General features: G+C 38.0%; 1 protein-coding gene across 7 annotated transcripts in view; it reads right to left on the bottom strand.

Annotated features, from left to right (window-relative positions):
- SHTN1 (shootin 1) overlaps positions 1–21,864 on the bottom strand; it is a 106,398-nt gene that overhangs the window by 5,930 nt on the left and 78,604 nt on the right. For 5 of the 7 annotated variants that reach the window (XM_082641600.1, XM_082641596.1, XM_082641595.1 and 2 more), the window contains 2 exons: positions 17,930–18,050; positions 13,406–13,598 (listed from right to left, as the gene is read on the bottom strand). The exons of 1 other annotated variant lie outside the window; for it this stretch is intronic. In XM_082641600.1, coding sequence (XP_082497726.1) covers positions 13,406–13,598; positions 17,930–18,050 — 314 coding nt within the window. Of the gene's footprint in view, positions 1–13,040; positions 13,147–13,405; positions 13,599–17,929; positions 18,051–21,864 lie in introns of those variants that run through there. One more of the 7 variants, XM_082641597.1, reaches the window with a different exon arrangement.

The following is a 21,864-nucleotide window of genomic DNA, read 5'->3' on the forward strand; positions in this document are numbered from 1 at the left end:
AAACACCATGACACTGCCCATCTACCTTGGCCAAGGATCCACTTCTTAAGATATCTGTTACTGTGCGTTGGGAATCAACATGGGATGTAGTTACCCAGGTGGTATCTGGCTTGACTTTCTCTGACCCAGGCAACACCTGGAAGGCTGAGTCCATTAGGGTATGGTCAGAGAAGCAAACCCCCCATGAATGGCATAAGGGATTCATTATAGGCATTAGACCTCAGGCAATGGAGAGAGAGAGTTAGGCAGTCTACGTGAGTCTGTTGCCTCTGTGTATTATGCTGGGCCTGAAATCAGCAGGTCTTGCAGCTGAAAAGGAAGATGGGTGAAAAGTGCCAAGAAGCTGAGGACAAACCAGAGCTGCATCTATCTTTCACAGTCTCCAATCCTGATGATGCAGATAAGCTGCAGGATAAACTGGAGCCCTTCCACATGGAATTGCACGTGCACCTGGCCTAAAATTTGGGGAAGCTGGAGGGGGAGATGGGGGGAGCTGGAGAAAGTGTGGGCCAGCTGTACCACATGCCAACTAGGTGACAACGCACATGAACTGTAACAGAGCCTGCCCTACGCAGACTTTCGGGAGCATTAAAAAATAAAAAGACTATTATGTCACTCCCACTTTCTAAATCTCGTGCAAATTTCTCCTGTAGACAACCCTAACCCTAACCTGGAAACAAATGGGAAAGGGAATTCTCGGAAATGAAGTTCCAAGTTCCAGCCTAGCTAAAGTTGTTACAGTCAAAGCCACACAAAGTCTGCTGGTCAAGTCCCCAGTGTGGTTCCACTACCCTGGGTCTAAGGCTCATTGCATAGAAGCCAGCCAGTCTGCTCTACGCATGCAAAGGAAGTATCCATCTCATTCTAAGTGAGCAACTTCCATCAACCCATACTGACCTTCATCACTTTTGTAGAACTACCATGGAAGTTTTCATGCCCATGTGTGTCTGCAGACGAAGGGGAGGTAAACACATCCTAAAATGCTTTCTTCATCAGCTGGAGGCTGACAACTTCCAGGAAGCTCTCAGGGCTCCACAACAGCAACAAATGATGTTGACTGAACTGAAAAATCAGAAACTTTGTACTGCCAGGCTGAAACTGTCCTGGAATTGTCTCAGTCCAGAGCATTGTTCTTTCCTGAAGTAGGCTTCTCAATAATAGATTAATCGATTATTAAGTCACCTGAACACTCCAATTTGAGAACACCTTTATTATCACTGAACTTGGCACAGTGGAAAATTTCTCTATGTGTTGAGAATCAGAGTAACTACTTTCTTGAAGATAATGACCACTGACTTGGAATCCCAATGGCTTAAGGCTAAAAGGGACTATGGCAATCATCTAGTCCAACTGGTCCTTTTACAGATGAGGAAAATGAGGTTTGGAGAGAGGGAAAGCCTGACCTAAAATTATACAGCTTATCAGTGGCAGAGCCAGGACAAGAATCAGAAGCTCCCATCTTCCTGTTCCTGATTTTTCCACAACGTCACACAGCTATTTACCAAAGGCATCTTCCAAAAACATGATAATGATGCCACAGGCTAATTCTGGCATGTTTACTGATTCTTTCTGAATCCCTGTTTTCAGCTTCATCTTTCAGAACTATAAACATAAAATCCATCCCTTCAAGCTACCCCTCATTTTTTTGTTTTTGTTTTTCTCCTTTGTGACTTAAAGCTAGCTCTTCCTGGTTTGACATCATTAAGTCCATTCCTGGTTCCCATGGGGAGCTGCCCAGGGCTCCTTCTGGAGTGAAGGACCTTCCTCCTAGGCTTCATTTCTAACTCCATTCCCATCTCATGGGAAGAGCCAGAAAGCTCCATCAGTGATGTTGCCAAGAACCCAGGCTCTTGCTCTAGGCAGCCATAGTGGCAGGTTCTACAAGGTTAAATCTGAAGCTTCTCCCCCAAGGTAAAAATCCCAGCTGCTCAAATGCAACAATCCAATAGGAATTGCCGTATACTATTGTTCCGTTAAATTTTTCTTCTTTAATTCTTCACCTAAGAGCAATGACCACAAATAAGGAATTAAAATTCAGTATTCATAAAAAGTACGGCAGACCTTCTCCTGTATGCTGCAAAATCTCCAAGTAAAACTTAGATTTTGTAGGTGACATTAAGACTAAAATCATGGAATGTTCAGTCTGAGAGGGATTACTGACATGAACGAGTCCAGCCTTTTCATTTGTCAGGTGAAGACACCAAACAAGAGTGAGTTACATGATTTGTCCAAGGGCGCACAATTTGTTAACAGCAGATACAGGATTAAAATTGTGGACTCTTGACTTCCTGTCCAGTACTTTTTTTTCTTACCACAACATACTGCTAGTGATTTTTAACCCAATCAAATAGATAGTTTCATGGGTCATTTAAAATCATTTGTTAAGTGCTATTTCAAGACAAAAAGAAAAACCCAAAAGCAAAATAAAAGCTAGAAGACAATATATCAATCTATACCACTCTGTGAAGCCTGATGCCCAAGTACAACTTGGTTGCTCTTTTAGAAAGCAGTTACTTCTCCCTCAACTGCAAGAGGGCCAGAAGGTAGGGCTGGGGCAGATGAGGCCACTTGCTGGTAAAAGGAAAAACCTGACTCCAACTGGTACTGGTACCAGAAGAATCAGAACAGTTGCAAACGGTATTGCCAAAGTTGAACTTTATAATAAAGGGACTCAGTGACTTATCGGACTGTGTTACAGGGGATGAAATTGCAGCATTCTAATTTTTGAAAAGCACATCATGGTTTGCATTCAATGAAATTCCTTTCAAAATCAACTTTCCACATTCCAATTATATTCAACAACATTCTAGCTAACATTTCAGCTGCAATTCAAATTAACTAATGCCCCAAAGAGTCCTAATAGACATGGTTCTGAGCGCAACTGAATACAATCAAAGCTCATGAAATGAAGGGGGAAAATGCTTATTTCATGCAAATTCTGCATATCACTCAAGCTTAATTCTACTGATAATATAAAGGTGGGACATTTTGAACATTTCAGTGAATGAAACTTTAAAGCAGTGAGAGTTATTTTATAAAATGCTACCTCTGAAAAGCTGATTGCCAAACAGTGTAAAAATGGTTTGAGGCATAAATGTCAAGTTCATTTCTATTTCACTTCTGAGGTAACTATCTTTCAAATCGCAACAGCTGGACTATTTAACACAATCTGGTGAATCAAAGTATAGTTCTTCTCTGGTCTCCCAGTGGGACGCCTGCATTAGTCTGTGGCAGCCATCCAACAGATGACGCACAGCCGGATGGTCTGAACTCTGTTTCATTTACAATAAAAATGGATAAAGCTACAATCATATTTACCACCTTCAAGGCCAGAAAACGGAAAGATTTAAATTTGTCTTTATAAAGTAGTTTCCTGGGAAAACTCCAAAGAGGAAGTCAGTTTTATATTCTCCCTTGTGTAAAAATAAGAAGTCTTACTTTTTTTTTTCCCCCCAAGCCCTTTATACAGTTACTACAGCAGTGAACAGTAGTGGCATTACAACAGAGGTAGTTTTTATTGTTTCTCTCAGACATCCTATTTTTCAGGATATTTTAACACACTTATCCAAAACTTTCCAAAATAAAATTTCAAACATAAGATGAAACTTTCTATATTATTGCTAATTCTAATACTTTAAAATATAATGAAGGTAGAAAAAACGAAGCTAATTTCTTTTGGCTTTGTGTACTTTTTGAAACTGAGTTTTAGCGCAAAGAATAAATTAGTCTGCCAATTTGGGTCAGCTTCTATTTGAGGGAAAAATAGGTATCATTTAAATTATGAAAAATAATACTGTTAAACAACAGAATACCGCCATGGTTGAAAATCTGACATCAGCTTCTAGATGCTGATTTGCCGTAAGATTAACAAGAATTCCTTTTAACAGAGGTAACAATGGCTGGGCAAAGACCTCTGTGTCCACACTGAGCCATAGTTTCTTTGGTGGAAAAACTGCAGCACAGCCATCTCAGTGCACGGGTTACATCTCAGACCACAGTGCACGTTATGAAGCCTTGTCCCAGTTCTTTTATTCTTCTAGCGTAAGCTGGACTGTGCACGTTTACAGATTCCAAAATACACTGGCCCAGGGAGGCTCAGGAAACTGGACCATTCTCGCCAGCAAAATCAATGATAAAGCATAAGCTACGACTGATCTTAGCACAAGCAAAGATTCTTAAATGTGTATGATACTTTTTTTGGCTACTTTTTAAGCTTTTTATAATTTTGTACAACTTTAAGTCACCATGGAAAATCCATTGAGATCTCAGCTATGAAATGTGAATATTATTTAAAAGAGATATTTTAAGGAACATAAAGGCTTCCACAAGAGACATCATATATAAATAACACTGGCTCCTCAAGAAAGCTGCCATGCACAAAATGTTTGCATTTGCATTCTTGATTTTCAGAACAATGTTTTTTAAATTTTAAAAGATTTTTCTTTAAATTTACTATATTATATACTTCAAACTCTCTAAGACAGGAAGTCATGAAGCTTCAGTGTGTTACTTTTCATACAGTTATATGACAAAATATATTTCAAATGAAAAGCATTTATCAGGTTTCAGAAGTTAAGTCAATTCATCCTCAGATCTGAAATTGCATTTAAGTTTTAGCCAGAACTTCTATTTGAATAAATTTTAAGTCTCCACTACTCCACTATACAAAAATAAAAGGAAACACAAATACCGCAGAGACTATTGAAAGATGTTTTTAAAAAAATGACAAAGCACCAAAGGCAATATGGTTCTCCATGGAGAAATGATATATTTTATGCTAAGTCTCTTAAAATCATAGGTGTTTGCAACTGGAGGCACATGTTAGAAGGCAATTAATTCTTTGAGAGAATTGAGAATTACTCAGCAGCATTTTAACAATTATTCTGAGATTTACTCAACAGAATTTTAACACTAGGTGTAATACAGCCTCAACAATTAATGTGGAAGAAGCTGCTGTCTGTAAGGCAACTCAGAACACCTGTAAGACAAAACTGACAGGCAGATCTTCTGGGCAGCCCACAGGAAAACTCCTTTGGAGGGGGGAGGAAAAACAGACTGAGTGAGGAGATCTCAACTTCCAGAACATCCAGTTGTTCTGCTAATTTTGTTGTTAAAACTTAATTGTCCATGTACAGGAACACATGGAGAACCTTTGTAGTAGTGCTTTGCTGAGCAGAGCTGTTTCCTGCAGTGTCCGTACACAATTCAGCCGTACAAAGATTACAGTTGAGAGCACAGCAAATCCTTTAATTGTATAAGAGCATCAGATTAAGCAGTAACTTCCATGCAGTTCATTTGCTAGCTAGTAGTCTCTTCTCAGAAACGAATGTTTACTAAGTACAGGGAAGGTGCCCTCCTTTCTCCCCTCCGCACCATGCATGCAAATACACATATGCACACATACACAAAAGGAGAGAAAAGAGGAGAGGAGGGGGGAGGAAAGGGTAGAGTTGGGAGTAACAGTTAGAAAACCTACTCTTCCCACCACAAGCACTAAAAACTTCTCTATTTCCCATTTGAACAAAATGTTGACCCAAATCCCTCTAAAGTCATACTTGTATGACTAACCAAATTAATTTCCAGATGAGATCAATATTTGAGACAATTTTAATGCCAAGCTTCCCTAAAAGTAAGTTAAGAATCTCAATTTCTATTTGGTAACATATTTCAAAAGCTCAGACTCTCCAGCTGCAATGCAAAAGAGCAACATTTTCAATTTCATTTTTCTACATTAGTTTCACACTGGAAATAATGGGAAAAAAACTGAAGAGACCAGTTAGAGGTCAATCAATCTTACTTTTAATTCAAAACCTGAAAGGCAATTAGATTTTTTTTCTTTCACAGAAATATCTGACAGATTACACTAGCCATGAGATACCTAAAATTTATCTTTGATCAACTACCCTTTGGTATTCAGTTAAAGGCTCAAACAAGATGAACTCTTACAAAAATAAATCTGTGCGGGGCCACAGGTCGCACGTATTTAGAGACACCACAGACCTAGAAATTAAATGCAAATTAAAATAAAAGTGGCTGCACTGGAAACGGTCATTTTTCTACTGAAATTGAAGTCCTGTAATTGCTACATAGGTTTTTGTTTTTTAAATTCTTCTAGGGCACAATGTGACCCGTTTTGACCTCCCAAACAAAAAAGGCAAGCTAGCCACCTGATGGTTGAAAAGGAAATTTTAAAGAGCTTGATAAAGCTTAGAGTTTTGGGGAGCTCTGGGGTTGAAGAGGAGCATGATGAATTAGAGAAGTATTAACTGGAAGGGTCTCTGGCAATTGTGGCTTAAAAGCGTCTTTGAGAATGACCAAGAGATGAGGACACAGCTATGAAATCACTGCAAATCACACCAGTTACAATGGAAACTGGGTTCTCCCCTTTGAAGCAAGGTTCTAGAGATGTAACTAGGTGAAATGACGAATCATCCTTGAGGCTGACTCCCTTGTTTAACTGTAGCTGTCAGGTGGATATTCACCTTTCTGAAAGTCATTAATAGAAAAAGTGAACACAGATGAATAAAGCTCAATACAGACAAGTAAGGCCACTTCTAGATGAGACTGTTCGGAGACAAAAAAGCAAGACTGTGAGAACACAAGATACTCTTGGGTCTCTGCCTGACTGTGATGCAGAACTCTTGTGAGATCTGCTTGTCTCTTTCTCCATACTGCAGGCCCATTTGTCCTGCCTTTCTTTAAAACAGAGATGTTCTAAAATATGATGACAATGGACACTATACCACAAACTCAAAGGAGCTAACCAGTAACTGACCAAAGGTGGAGCTGACTCACAGAGGTGCAGCAGAAAGTGGATGCAACAGTGAAATTTATTTGGGGCTGTAGAATGTATGTTTTAAAACAACTGTATTCACAGTGATTCATCTTTATATTGTCATATTATCATTTAGTAAAACACCTTTCCAATCCAGTGATTACAGTCAGGTATTTTCAAGGTATTTGACTTCTGGGAATGAACTAATCTTCAGCATGTTTGAAATGTAAACAAAAAATGTGTACATGAAACTTATGCCAAAGATTAAAGGAGCTTAGGCTGGTATTCTAATATAGTAATTTCCAAAAGTTTATTTGTGAAGCATCCCTTTATTGGCCATTTGACATGAAAAACACTAAAACAATTTCTTTCCAAATCTCTTTAAGTCTTCTTGCTAATTCAGATTGGCTCTCCTTTTCAGAATTCTTTGCTTTACTGGGTAACATTTTCTTTCCTTGGCAAAACATATATTAATTGCTTAGTTTAGCCTTAGGAAGAGGAAAGAAAAAGGAAGAGATGACACTATCTGTGAGTATGTAGAGTCAGAGGAGCAGGATGTGAATAGGGCAAATGGAGCAATTTAACTACAGAATCATTGCTTCCTACAGAAGAAACCTTACAGTCATTTTCTTCCCTTCCATTCCTACAGCTCTTAATACACTCAACACAGTATGCTATAGCTCAAAAGCGTGGGCACTGTGATGCCAACGGTCATGGAGCTTTGTGATGAAGAAGGTTCAAATGAAATCTGACCCAACTATCGATTAGGAACAGAATTTTGGGCAAATTGTTTATGTCACTAAACCTCGGTGCCTTTGGAAGAATTAAAACAACACATAAAAGTACTGGCTTCATAAATGTTAGTGAAACGTTAGTAACAACAACAAAACATCACCAAAGCAAATTCCAAATTGGAAACTGGCTTGTTACTCATAGCCTCCATCTATAATCAACACAGACATCCTGCTTATAGCGAGGTAAGTGCATTTCCTCTCAGATGAACGCTATTATAATATGGATATATATTAATATATATTGATAAAGAGTAACAGAAAATTTTAAAAATAAAGAGGCGAAACATATACAATGGAAGGTTGTATGTTTTTACCCCCAAATGTTTTCCCAATTCACTTCACTTACATCACTCGAGATCATCAGATTTCCCCATTCTGTTGATAACAGAGCTAACGTGTCTCAGGTACCTCACACAGGATTAAAATGGAAGACAACTTTACCCATAGCTAGGTATTATACTTGCATTTTCTTACTTATTGCTCAACTTATGTTTGCTTCTGAAATATTGACTTCCTAGTTACCCTTTAAATCAACGCCCCAGAATGTGTAAATTTGGAACTTGTCAACCTAACTGGAGTTCAAGAAGCAAGCTTTGGCTTGACTGTATTGCATGGTACTTTTCTGTACACATGGCTGGGAGACATGTCATGGGTCTGTGTCACGTTTTTTTTTTTTTAATGGTACGCGGGCCTCTCACTATTGTGGCCTCTCCCATTGCGGAGCATAGGCTCTGGACGCGCAGGCTCAGCGGCCATGGCTCACGGGCCCAGCCGCTCCGTGGCATGTGGGATCTTCCCGGACCGGGGCACGAACCCGCGTCCCCTGCATCGGCAGGCGGACTCTCAACCACTGCGCCACCAGGGAAGCCCCTGTGTCACATTTTTAAAAATGCATCTGCAATGGTGGCAAACTGATGCCTATTTCCAAAAACTGAATGAACTAGCAAAAGCCAGAGTCATTTGGAAACATATGTTGAACATACAGTAGTGGTTAAAATGGGCCGTATCATTTTTTGACCAAAATAAATACTGACACTAATTCTCTTACATGACCCACCGAGTGGCTCTAAAGCACTCTTTACTTCTCACCCACTTTTTCTACCCCAGAATAAATGGATAGGAAAGACTGTCCAACTTATTTCCTCTGTGGTCAGATATTTCTAATCCAAATAGGTCTAAAAGCATTTGGAGCAATAGTGACAGGGTTGGAATGAGTATCCTGACCCCTAAGAATATAACCCTGAAGGATAACGATCATTTCAATCTGGATTTGTAAGTTCCTATGATGTAGTTTGAAAATTAAAATTTTTCAAAAAATTATTTTATATTTCTAGGTTTGTTTGTGTTTCACTGTAAATCTATATTGAGAGACATGTTGAGGGTAAAAACTATGTGCTTAACTCTTGTTCTTTATCTTAACTGTGAACATCTTTATCAAGCAACCACATTTGTGAGGAATTATTGGGATTCTAGAGCTGAAAGAGACTCTGAAGAGCACCTCATCTACTTGCCTCGATTTTAGATACGAAAAACAATACAACAAAAAGTGAAAAAACAAACACAAAAACAAAACACAGAGGTTACGTGATTTTCCCAAGGAAACCTGGCCCAGTCAATAAGCCAGGTGTTCAGCACCTAAGCTTTCGACTCTAACTTTTGTCCTTGATAATCCAGTAATGGCCCAGCATTATAATTCTATATTAAGATAGAAAAGGAATTTATTGAAAATACTTTTCATATATTATTTAATTTACATGACAACCCTACAAGGTAGGTATCATTACTCTCATCTTCCACATGATTAAATAACTTGCCCGAGGTCATAAAGATAATAAATAGCAAACCCAAGATCCGAACCCAAGGTCTCACTGTAGAGCTGGAGTTCTGGAAATAATTCAGTGCTGCTCGGCACCCTGTGCATATGTGGAAAGACACTGGTTTACAAAACTGATCATGCTGTGTTTCCTTGTTACTCCTCGTCCAGTCTACAGGCTTTTACTGGTGAAAATACAAATCATTCTTGGCTTTTTTTGACCCTGTGCAACACTCAGTTAGCCTATTTCCAGGTACTGTAGCTGTCTGAAAGTAATGGAATCGTTATCTTTTAAAAATTCTGTAATTCGGAATTTTCCCTATTTTATATTGACCATCCCAGCCATTGATTAGCTTCAATCAATGAGTCTTACTCTATTTTAACACTGTCAGAATATTCTGGATCAGAAGGAAAGAGCATGAAAGCAAAAATAAGGCTTATACTCTCCATTTGCTTGGCCAGCTCTTTACCTCTCATGGCATAAGGGGAGATTATGAGCATAATTCCTGTTTGAGTAATAACTAATCGGAATTAATGAAATTCAAATTCACTGTTAGATTTAAGATATTATTACTAGATAGTACGTATTTATTAGAAATAATTGAGGACACAAATATTTCTAAAGCTATTATTGAAAGATAAATAGAAACAATTAGGCTTCTCCAAGTCCTGATTATCTTTTTCTTTTTCTTCTTTTTGCTTAAAAAAAAAACCTTGCTTGCTCTGACTGGTGACAAGAATGTTAATTTTAATTAATCCTTGCAATTAAGTATTAAAGGTGTCTCTTGCTGTCTCATAAGTTCCTAAGAAATAAATCCATATATCTCTCTGGCTTTACAGTTTACCAGATAGAAGTTACTCAGTTATTTGGAACATACACATATGTTGATTTTAGGAATTTATTAAAAGGAAAATAAACTTTCTGGGAATAGCCTGATGCTATTTAATTTTCTGGGTAAGTGAAGACCTTATGCAGAGAACATCTTTGTTTCTTCCTTCATTTTAAAAGTTTTCTTAGTAGGTTAGCAAACTTTCCTGTCCACCTGAAGCAGTGAGCACAGCCGAATCTTTCTTTTACGACCGGGTATTCTGTTGTCTCTGATAACTTTATCTTGTGTAGGTTCAAAGATGCAGAAGATATGCGAAACTGAATGTAAATGACTCCTAGGCATTTAAAAAATGTTTAAAAACCCAAATAAGCAACCAAATAAACCAAAATATCTAATATTTATGTACACATATATGTGTATATGTGTGACTGCTGAATAATGGGGGAATGCTGGTTAACTGAGTATTCTAATTAATTGATATTCTGCTGTTTTATTGATACTAAAAATGTATTTATTCATTTATTCAACAAGTATTTCCTGAGAGCCTACCATAAGGCAGGAGTTTTTCCAGGTGTTTGAGATACACCAGTGACAAAAAATGTCCTACCCTCATGGAGTTTACATTCTAGGAGGGGAAGAGAGAAAATAAGCATATATATAATAAATAAGGTATGCAATACGTTAGAAGATAACTGTTATGGGGGGAAATGGAGTAGGGTAAGGGAGAATCAGAGTTTAAGGGAGTTGAGTTACAATTTTAAATAGGGTGGTCGGGGTTGGCCTCATTGAAAAGATGACATCTGAGCAAAGAAATGATAGAGGTGAGATAGTGCAGCTACTGGGGGAAGGGTATCTGAGGCAAAGGGGATAGCAAAAGCAAAGAGCTGGGGTGGATTGATACTAGGCCAGAGAGGCCAAAGTGGAGGGCGGAAGGGAGCGTAAGAGTGGCAGGGACTTGTGTGTGTGTGTGTGTGTGTGCGCGCTCGCAATAATGTAATGCATTAGAGCCTACTGTGATTGATATCCTCCCTGACCTTGATTCCCTGTCAAGAGCCGATAATACCACTCACCTGAAAAACACTATGGTGGTGTCGCCACAGATCAAAATAAGGGTGCCATTACCAGAGTGCAACGGCACTTTTTAAAAGCAAAGGAAACATCTGCACTTTTTAACTGCTGATCTCACTGCAAAGTGACAAATCAGGTCTATGAGGTAAGACAATGTGGTTGCCTCTACCTTATGGCTAGTATAACAGAATGAACCTGCTAGCCAAAGCCAGCCAGAAACAGCCTGAAAATAACCCTTCTCATTCCTGGTAGCTAAACCTCTTTCAGGGGATCCTGAGAAATCACATGAGTTTTTACTTTTAAAGCTTACATATGACTACATTAAGTTAAACTTCTTTTACTCAGTAAAAAGCTAGGTTTAAACATAAATGAATGAAGCACGTCTGGGAAGTGAATAATTACCATGTACATACACAAGATACTTGGATTCATTTGGATAGTCTAATTGTACTTAAGAAACACATTTTTCAGAAAGGCACTCTTCTTTGCTAAATGACTGTCAATATGAAAATGCATGGCGTTAGTTATTTCAGCTAAAGCATGTCAAGAACTGAATAATCAAGCATTAGATTACAAAGTTTAAAAGTTAATACAGCAGCACAGAGTATTTGTATTAGTACTTTAAGTAGATAAATTAAATTGAAACATGTCTCTTAAACAGTCATTGAACAAGCAAGATGAGAAATAAATTGAGCTTCACATAGGCCTTTATGGCATCTAACAACTGTGTCTGTCAACAAATGGATCCTTTTCACTGTCAATTCAGCACACATTTTGCAGACCTTGGGCCTGCAATTATTTCATTTCCTTTCTTGGAAATGTAATTTCCACTTACTTTTGGAGAATAAAAGGCAGACAAAAGAAGGAAGGAGTTGCAGTATTTTCTGATTAAGATTATCTGTGTAAAATGGTAAAGGAAAAAAAAAATCTACACACACACACTGAAGCATTTCTCAGAAACTAAGTTTCTCAGCCAAATTGCTTTTGTGTCTGGATACTGGTTCAAATGTAGCCAGACTGTTGGTGTCAAATCAGGTGCTAAACAAATTTAATAGGACAGACGAAGAATGAATATAGATCATCTTTCTGTTAGAACTGTTCAAATGACTCCAGTCAAAAGAAAGGAAACACATGACTGCAGGAGAAAATGTACTTTTTAAACACAATGAAATTAGATAAAACTGTAAATCAGCAAAGAAGGTCATTCATTCCAAAAGAGGGGAAAAAAAGTTAATAGTACCAATAAGAGAAACGCAAGAGTGGAAGAAAATACCAGTTGGCAAAAATAGATCTAAATTGAATCGCAACTTCATTTGTCCAGGCTTCACCTTTTAAATTAAGACAGGTATAGCTACAAAAAAGGGTTCTTTCTCCCCTGATAGAACAGGAAATCAAAGGTTTAATTAACCGTGATTACAATATTTGCTGATCTGATTTGTCTCACCTCTTCCTTTTCTTTATGTGACAAACGAGCTGACATCCTGGCAAGAGAACTAAAGCAAAACTAGACTAATTTCAAAAAGAGCCTGCCATTGTTATAAAACAAACTGATCCTCCACCAGATCTGTCTGAAACACATTCAATAGCAGGATTAATTCTTTGACAATCAAAGTGCCACTTTCAAGCCATATATAGGTAACTCTTTACATAGCGTGTTTTCAGTCTCAGAATAGAGCAATATTAAGGCACATCTTTAATTGAGAATCAGAAAATAAGGTTGTAAAAACATACCCTTCAAAGTAAGTTTGAAGATCTAATATCTTCTTTGGCTGCTCATGAACCATTAAGAGGGATGATCTAAGTATTTAATCTTGAAAGAACGATTAAGTGTCTTCTGATGCTGAATAAGGATCATCCAAGTCAATTCTTTGTGTAGAAGAAGAATCTGATTACCAAACCAGTTTAGGGATGGAATTCTCTTTATACATATCTGCTTTGCATCAGAATAAGACCTCTAAGCTAGGAGCCTGGAACCAAAAGTTGGTTCATCAAACAGAGGAAGAAGAGTATTTATTGGCTAACCAAATCGAAATCTCTATCTAGAGAGAAACAAAGCAAAGTAACACACAAATTAGTCATCACAGATTCTTCTATACACTACTTAGTAAAGAGCATCATTACTTACTGAAATGTAACCTTGGAACTTGTGCATCCTTCCAATTTACACGACCCTTCACCTGGCTCAGGTGTTGGGGGGGACGGGCTGTTGAATTCTGCCTCCAGAGTTTTCTTGTTCAAGGCTGTTTTTGTTACACTGGATACAGAACCCAACACTGGCATGGATTTGGACTCTGAGGTGGCTAATATTCCAGTTGGACCTTAAAACCAAACACATACCTCAAGTTTAATAATTCTGTTCGATGCTTATTAATATGGTACTGAAAAACAGATGAGCTGAAAATCCCTCAGGAAGTGAAAAGGCCAAGTTTTGTTAAAATTTCAAGAGCATGCTGGAAAATGCTCCTATTAGAAATCTGCTCTGCTTTGGTGGTACTACTGATTTTCAGGACCACGCTGAGAAACTGTGTACAGACCTTTAACAAACTCTAAAACCCCAGGCCATGGTTTCCTCAACTGACCAGAGTCCTTTAGTAATACTGGAATTGTGAAGTCTTTACTTCTCACAGAGCATGGCTTTCTGACAGCTCTACTTGAATCATTTGGCCTCTCAAGAGTTAATTCTTTCCAAAACTCAGCTCTGATTTTAAACAGAAAATGGAATGATGTCAAAAAGCTCTTTTTAAAAGGCTCATGAAGGCTTCCTGAGCCTTAAATAGCTTTTATGAACATTTTCATTTTAATGTGATTGAGAAGTAAGTGGGTTTATTTCCTATTAAAATACAGACACAGGATTATAAAAATTAAGTGGCAAAGAGTTTGGTTGTTTACCTTTTGGACTTTTCTGCTCTTTGGGTAGGATCAGAAAACTGTAATAGGCCTTGTCACTACAATTATTGGCATATCAGTCTAAAACTTCTATGCACTGAAGCTAAGCTCCATCATTACTTTTTTTCTATCTTCAGTTAGGAAGATACTATCCTAGACAGTTTTTTCAAAGCAAGATTCTAGTATGTCTTTCTTGAAACTTCAGAAGGAATCCTTTTAAAACGAAGCAATTTATGAAATGTCACAAATGTACAAATAAAATTAGAACTTCTAAAAAATTAAGCTAGAGAACAACCTTGAAAGGTGCCGCTAAGAAAAAAGCAAAACTTGGGCTTCCCTGGTGGCACAGTGGTTGAGGGTCCACCTGCCGATGCAGGGGACACGGGTTCGTGCCCCGGTCCGGGAGGATTCCACATGCCGCGGAGCGGCTGGGCCCGTGAGCCATGGCCACTGAACCTGCGCGTCCGGAGTCTGTGCTCTGCAGCGGGAGGGGCCGCGGTAGGGAGAGGCCCGCGTACCGCAAAAAAAAAAAAAAAAAAAGAAGAAGAAGAAAGAAAAAAGAAAAACTTGGGACTCTATATCCTTAAGAAATGTCAGATCATCTCCTATAATGGAAAGGACTGGTGGGTACGATCCAAAATGCTAGCTAATCCTTGATTATTAATATTAGGCTTTGGAATTTTATTCTTACATTTGTATATGAATGTGTCAGATGCAGTATAACAAACATATGAACTCCAAAAATGAAGTTCTAATTTGAAAAACCTATCTAAGAGGGGCTTGGAAATTGTGCAGCCATTCTGTTACTGCAGCTCCTCTAGACTTACTCCACGTGGGAGACACAGATCCCCCGGGTCTGGTAGAAAGCCTCAGCTCACAAAGCATCAGTGTCTGCCTTTCTCATTTATTTCTTCTGTACTGTCTGAGCAGACAAATTTGTGACATGATAGAATATTCTGGTTCAAAAGGCCTTTCCCTCCTGCCTGTGACAAGCCTCACGCTGCATGGGGATGTGGGGGTAAAGAGAAAAGGGCAGAAAGATCAAGAAAGTTCATTCCTCAAAGTATAAATATGAAGCTGAACATAAGATGTGCTTCCAAGCAGCTCTGCTCAGCCCTTGGGTAACTGTTGACTGCAATACTATAGACAGCTTTAAACAATCTGTCCTTGTAGAAAAGCAAGATCTGTTTCTGAATACACACCAACGCCGGCTGCTGTTCTGCAACTGAAGCCAATTCAAAAGGAGGGAGGGTGGGTGAGCTGAGCCAGAGCTGTTATTTTTCTTACATACAAAAAGAAATAAAGGAAAATGCCTAATGTTTAAGATGATGATGATGATTAACACTATTATTATTGCATCCTATTTAAGCAGTCCAATGTTTTCCAAGAGGCACTTGCTGCTCTTTGAAATGTCAGTTTTGTAGCCCACAGTCTAGGTAAATCAAGGAAATACCAGTTAGTCCCGTAAGAAAAATTCTAAAGAAAAAGGTGTTTCTGTGGCCCCTGAGGGAGATACTAACTTGGGATATGAGTTCTGCCAACCTCAGGCTGCCTCTGCCTCACTTATGATGCTTCCTTTCTCCACTTTGTAACCTCACCTTTAGCCTTTCCATAACCCTTTGTGTGCAGAAGAAAAAAATCTCAGAGATTCAAATGCACCTGAGGAACAAACCTATCAAACTTATCTCTGTAATTTGCTCCCACTATGCAGTTGTGCTATTTTAGCATCTTATTTGCCCCCTGGAATTTTCATTTTCTCATTCCATGACCTTTATAAAAAGATTACATAGTAAATACCTCTGCCAGTTTGATGCTTGCAAAACATCTGAACCATGTAAAAAAAAATAGTTATTTCTTTTACTAGATGATAGAGTTTGTAAGTTTGTGTCCTCTCCCCCCCCACACACCCTTTTTTTTTTTTTTGATTTGGCTACTAGGGAGCTCAAAAGAAAATTTCTGCTCACTTACAAGTCACTCCCTTCAGTATGTTTCCTCTCCATCCTGCCAATTACACAGTTCTTATTTCTCTATCCAAATATTAATGATTCTATTGAATATGTATCTCTTATTCTAACTTCCCTCAAATGATACTCTGAATATTTGTATACTGGTGGAATATAATCAGTAAAATGAGTCTCACCATGTCCATAAAATGTGTTCCTACCTTTCTCCACACTTTGAAATATTCAAATCTTCATATTGACTAAAATAAAAATGTTTCCTCATTTCTCCCATGGAAAACTAACTCTGAAATAGTGAGTGCTGCAAGTTTGACCAAGTGAGTGAAGTAAGAATGTTTCTGGAAGAACAAAAAGGTCAGTGGCAAAATACAAAATGTAAATGACAGAGCACAAAAATGGCATTCGCAAAGTCCTAAAAATTAATGACAACTACATGAATACTTTCAGGATGAAATGTTGGAAAAGTCACAGCACTAAGTCACAAATGAATAATAATTCATTATGGAGGCTGGTAAATTCTTGTAAAGCGAACATAAAGGGAAAAAAAGTCTCTTATGGCATCCCTTAGTTTTCCTGAGAGTTGGTTATTTGGGCGTGGGGTGGTGGTAATTCTTACAGGATACTAACAGCAGAATTTCTAGAACAAACTAAAAACTGAATGACTTTTTTTTTTTAAAGAAGGGCACAAAGTCTTCATCTTTTTATAAAAACGGTTTGGCTGGTATTATGCTGCTTCTGGTTCAAGGAACCAATTTACTCCATTGAGTAAATCCCTATATGAAAGCTAGAGCTTGATTATCAAAAACCCAAATCCTTAAAATTCTAGCAATTTAAACTTGATAGACATGACAACAATGCAAATTTAAACTGTTACGATAGACTAATTGGAGTTGACTGAACAAGAGTCTAAAAGATTCAGTACATTAGCTGTGGTTGCTATTAATTTTAGTTTGGGGTAGTTTTTCAAAAGCAGCCTCCTGGCAACAAGGGGAAAACCTCATAAAGGTTTCTGCTAATTCCCATGATCAAGGTGATGGAAAAAAAACTGAAGACATACAAAGTGAGTTCTGAAACACACTTTGAAGTCTAATACATGCATATCATGATACCAATGCAAACTGTGATCTCAAGATGCTCAGATGGCCATTTATAGCTGATGACAGAGCTGCACTTTCTCATTCACTTGATTCACAGGCAGGGACAATAAACTAAATGGATATGAAAAATAAAGATGATTTCTTTGCATTTGTAACTGATTTGTAATTGCGACTATTATTACTAACTATTGGGTTCTTTGTGCCAGGCACAGTGCTAAGCACTTTTGATATATTGAAATATATTGACTTAATCCTTAGAATAATCCTATGAGGTGGTGCTTTTATTATCCTCATTTTATAGATGAAGAAATTGAGGCACAGAGAGGTTGAGTAATTTGCTTAAAGGGCAAGCAGTAAACTGCAAAGCTAGGATTCAAATTCATGCCTTCTGGTTCCGGAGCCTTTACTCAATGCTACATTGTTGCCAAAGTCTATCCCGGATGTCTTTACCAAAGGGCATCTTGCATTAAGCAAACAAGATCCATAAAAGCCTGATTCCCTACAAATAAATAAACATACCAATAAATAAAAATACATAAGCACTCTTATGAGATACCCATAAGTACCTTTGCCATCCAATACTTCTCATTCACACACAAAAATTTAATAATAATTTTAAAAAGATCATTTTATGTTAAAAAGACACTTAAAGGAAGATGCTTCAGAGAGGAAGAGTAGAACCGTGGAAAATTCAAACCAGCTTACTACTGCTATCTGCTTCTGTTGTCAACTTTCTGCGACGCAAAATCCTTTCTAACTCAGTTTCACTGTTTTCAGTGTGAAGGGATTTTAAGCTTCTTGAACTAGTGGATTTGTTAAGTGTCCCCTAAAGTGAAAACAAAACAAAAACAAAAACAAAAAGGTTAATGTCTTAATACAATACACAAAAGAATATAAAAGTCAAACCACCAAAACATTACCAGAATTTGAATGGAATTAGGAACTAAAATGAATTTGCTATATATGTATTTTTAATGTGCATATCTTTAACACACAGTGTTGGATCATTTAAGAAGATGCTACTGATGATGTAAGATGTTAGCTTTCGTAGCAAAAGAACAGCACAAGAATACCTCTTGATGGGCTAACTATATGAAATTCAGTGGTGGGAAGGTACTTGCACATTGATGATTAAAGATTCTGATGTGTGCTGGTCGACCACGCGGAGAAGAAAACAGATATACTGAACTCACCTTAGAAGGTTATCTTGACATGGCAGCCATGAGTTACTGACCCAAATCCTTGCGGCACTGAAAAATGTGGCCGATTCTTCAGAGAGAATGACCTTGGCCGCACACCTGGTGACAAGGCGTGCTGCCGAAGGAAGCACGTAACGCTCTCCAGTGGCCTAACCCAGGAGGTGCTGCACTGAGCACACCTCGCTTCTCTGTGAAAGAGCAAAGGCTATAGTCTACAGGGAGGCAAGGAAGGGCCGGCGCCGTAATCCCACACTCCTGAACAGAGGAGGCAGTGAATGAATGGATTACTCAGGACCCGGAAGACACTGAAGGAAACAAGAGATACCATAATGCTGTGCTCCTGCTGAAAGGCGTACTGACTTTCAAGAGGACAGAGGAAGACCCAGGCAGTGCTCCCCTGCCCTGGCTCCTCCAGGAAGTATGTTATGGAGGGAGAGCTACGGTTTTCTATCTCCATTACCAGTCAAGTGTTTGTACAGAACACTGGGTGACACACTTCTTCGTAGATTTAAGGGGTAAGGATTTAGTACCCCACCGTTACAAGTGGTCCATTTTCTTTTCTAAGAAATGCCCACCATTTCTTTGAAAGAGCCCTCCTCAGCTGTGCCGCAGGCTTAGTGGAGAATAAAAACCCAGCTGAACCACAATCTTTTGATCAGAGAAAATCAGCACCTCAAGTCAGGTATAACTTGCCAGACTTCACGCCAGAGTCGGAAGGCAGCCTTTGTCCACCCAGGCTAACAAGTAGGCCAGCCTTTGTCACTTCAGCTCACTATGGGCTTGCCTTAACCCTGCTCCCTGCCCCTGCCAACTTCCTGAAGGATTCTAAGAATCCTACTAGCTAAAATGGTAACTCATGTTTCTTCTTTAACCTATAAAACAAAAAAAGTAGCTTGTAAAATTAGGTAGTTACAAATCTCACGATATAGGTTATTATGTTGTTTCAGTTAGAAAGGTGTTTTTCTCCCTAACTGCACACAGTTATAGAAAAGCAGTCTGTTGTTGGGAAAACTGACTAACGAGATTAGGAGATTATATTCCTCTGCTGTCATAGCTAACCAAAACTGATGTGTAAAATTCTTAAGGCTCGTATTTTAATCAGGCATCTGATACTTTCCCCCTGGAAGAACCTCTTTCTACTTTGGATTTATTACAAAAATTCATAAAATACATTAAAGGAAAATCATATTACATGTAACACTATAATAGCTTATTTTATCATTTAAAAAATTAGATGATTTCTTCATTTAACAGTTAGCAATGCAGATCTGTACCCACTCATCAAAGAGTTATATAGTAAGGTAGGATTGACACTGATAAGGTAACGAAAACAGAACTAAAACCAATTCAGATAAAAATTTTTTAATGTATTAGAAAAACTATTCCCAAGTCATTTGTGTTTATAATTTTTAAAAAGTTCTATCATTTGTAAACAGAAAAACTTATGGCCCTTACTAAAATCACTCAAACTACCAGACTGTTTGAACATCAAGGACATTCTATGTGATTTTCCCAATGGCTAGAGTTAATTCAAGAAAAAGATATGTGTCTGTGTATGTGTGTATGTACATGTACATACACATATACCTTCCAAGGATATCTTTTATTGAAGAATTTACCTTTCACAAGATTCTCTATTTTTGTTTGGATAACCGCATTACTTCCCCAAACTCCTGACTGTGGTAAGCTATCCTCTCATCGCACCTGATACTGAAGGAATTCATTTTCCAAGTTCTAATCCTTGAATTCCCAACTTTTTTCTCCATTCACTGACCAAGGCGGTTGACCAGGTTAGTATATGAGCAAACTTTAAATATGGAGGCAATTATGGAGGAAAGGTTTCTGCATGGATCTCAACTGACGTGATAAAGGAGCTCAGCTAATAAAGTACCAAGACTGTCTTAATTATCTACTTATATTATAATCATAAAATTAGAGAAATCACAAATCACCACGTGGTACATACAATTCCTTCACTTCACAGAAAAGAGAATCCTATAAATCAGTGATCCTTGGCGTTTTGGGCCAGGTCCCACAGTAAGTCAGTGATAGGGCTGGACCTTGAACTTAACTTTTCTAATTTCTATTTCTACTCCAAACCGCTTTCATCATTTAACAGTCTTAATCCCCATGTTAGTTAAATGTTCATAATACCAACAACTCTAATTGTCAGGGAGCAAAATTAACTATTCAACAATTCTTGCATAATTTGAAAAACTGAAGATGTTCAAAAAAGACCTAAAAGTGAATTTTTTAAAAGTTGTTCTTGTCTCTTTGATTTAGAGGCAACTGAACTTGAAAAGAGACTTTCTGATTAATTTCTGTGGATTTATTCTTTGGAAATGCCCATTTCCACTTAGAGTGGCTTTTAAATGGCTGATGTGGCTCAAGAGGTTTGCGAAACCTAAAAAAAAAGAAACCCTTGTGTGACTATGAGAAATAGCTATATATTTTTTATCCACAAAATACACAACTTTAAAAATTAAGTGTAAATAGACTTGGAAAAATAAGTTCAGTCAACACTGAGACTTTAAAAATTGGCTTGAAAAGTGTACAACTCAAAAGATAGTGAGGTTTTCCAACTCCCCCAAACACGAGATGTGTTTTCTAACCATGTGCTAAGTTTCAGCAGTAGGCTTACAACTCAGGTCAGTTTCATTGCAGCAAAAACACCCCCAGACTGAGTTCATTCCTGGTTTCTGTTTTGCAGTAGAACTGAACACAGGGCTTCTTGGTTTCTTGGCATCTCTTGGTACAGGTGCTCACTTTCCACTTCAGTACACAATCTGTAGACTTTTTATGTTCTTTTCATGTTTATTTCTCACATGCCACAACTGTGAGGTTCGTGTCATGTACTTTGCTGGGTACTAAATTTTGATAATACTAATAGTCTGAACTCCAGCAAGAAGCACCAATAGAGCCCCATCTGATAGGGGCTTCCTTTCTCTCCTAAAAGAAGTTGTATGGTTGCTTGGCCCCAAGTGACTGGGAGTTACAAGTGATCCATCACCCCTCAAAGGAAACGTTTGTGGTAGTAGTGGAAAGTTGCCATTTGGCAAAGAAGAGTAGGGGAGAGCATAGTGAGTTCCACTTCAAAAAAATTTAATGCAAAGAATAACAGCTATTAGTGATACACATTAATGCCATGTAAGGTAGAGAAATCTAATGATAAATCCAGGACAAAAGAGGATGGGGGCAATTTGAAGACAAGAAAGATGTTTTGACAATTTTTATAATTTGTAAATTATTCCACAAAAATCTGTTCACAGATTTCTCTCCTTGAAGTGGCACAAAATTATAGTGAGTATGATTGTATAGTGAACATGATCTTTAAAAGCAATGCTGTGATTTTCAGTAAACTTGCTACCAACCAGCATTATCAGGAAGTGGGGTACCTTGAGTAATCAAATATCATATGTATCTCATGTAGATGTCTGATTT

This window comes from Mesoplodon mirus, assembly GCF_964341445.2.
Source record: "Mesoplodon mirus genome assembly, chromosome: 2".
Taxonomy (NCBI): Eukaryota; Metazoa; Chordata; class Mammalia; order Artiodactyla; family Ziphiidae; genus Mesoplodon; species Mesoplodon mirus.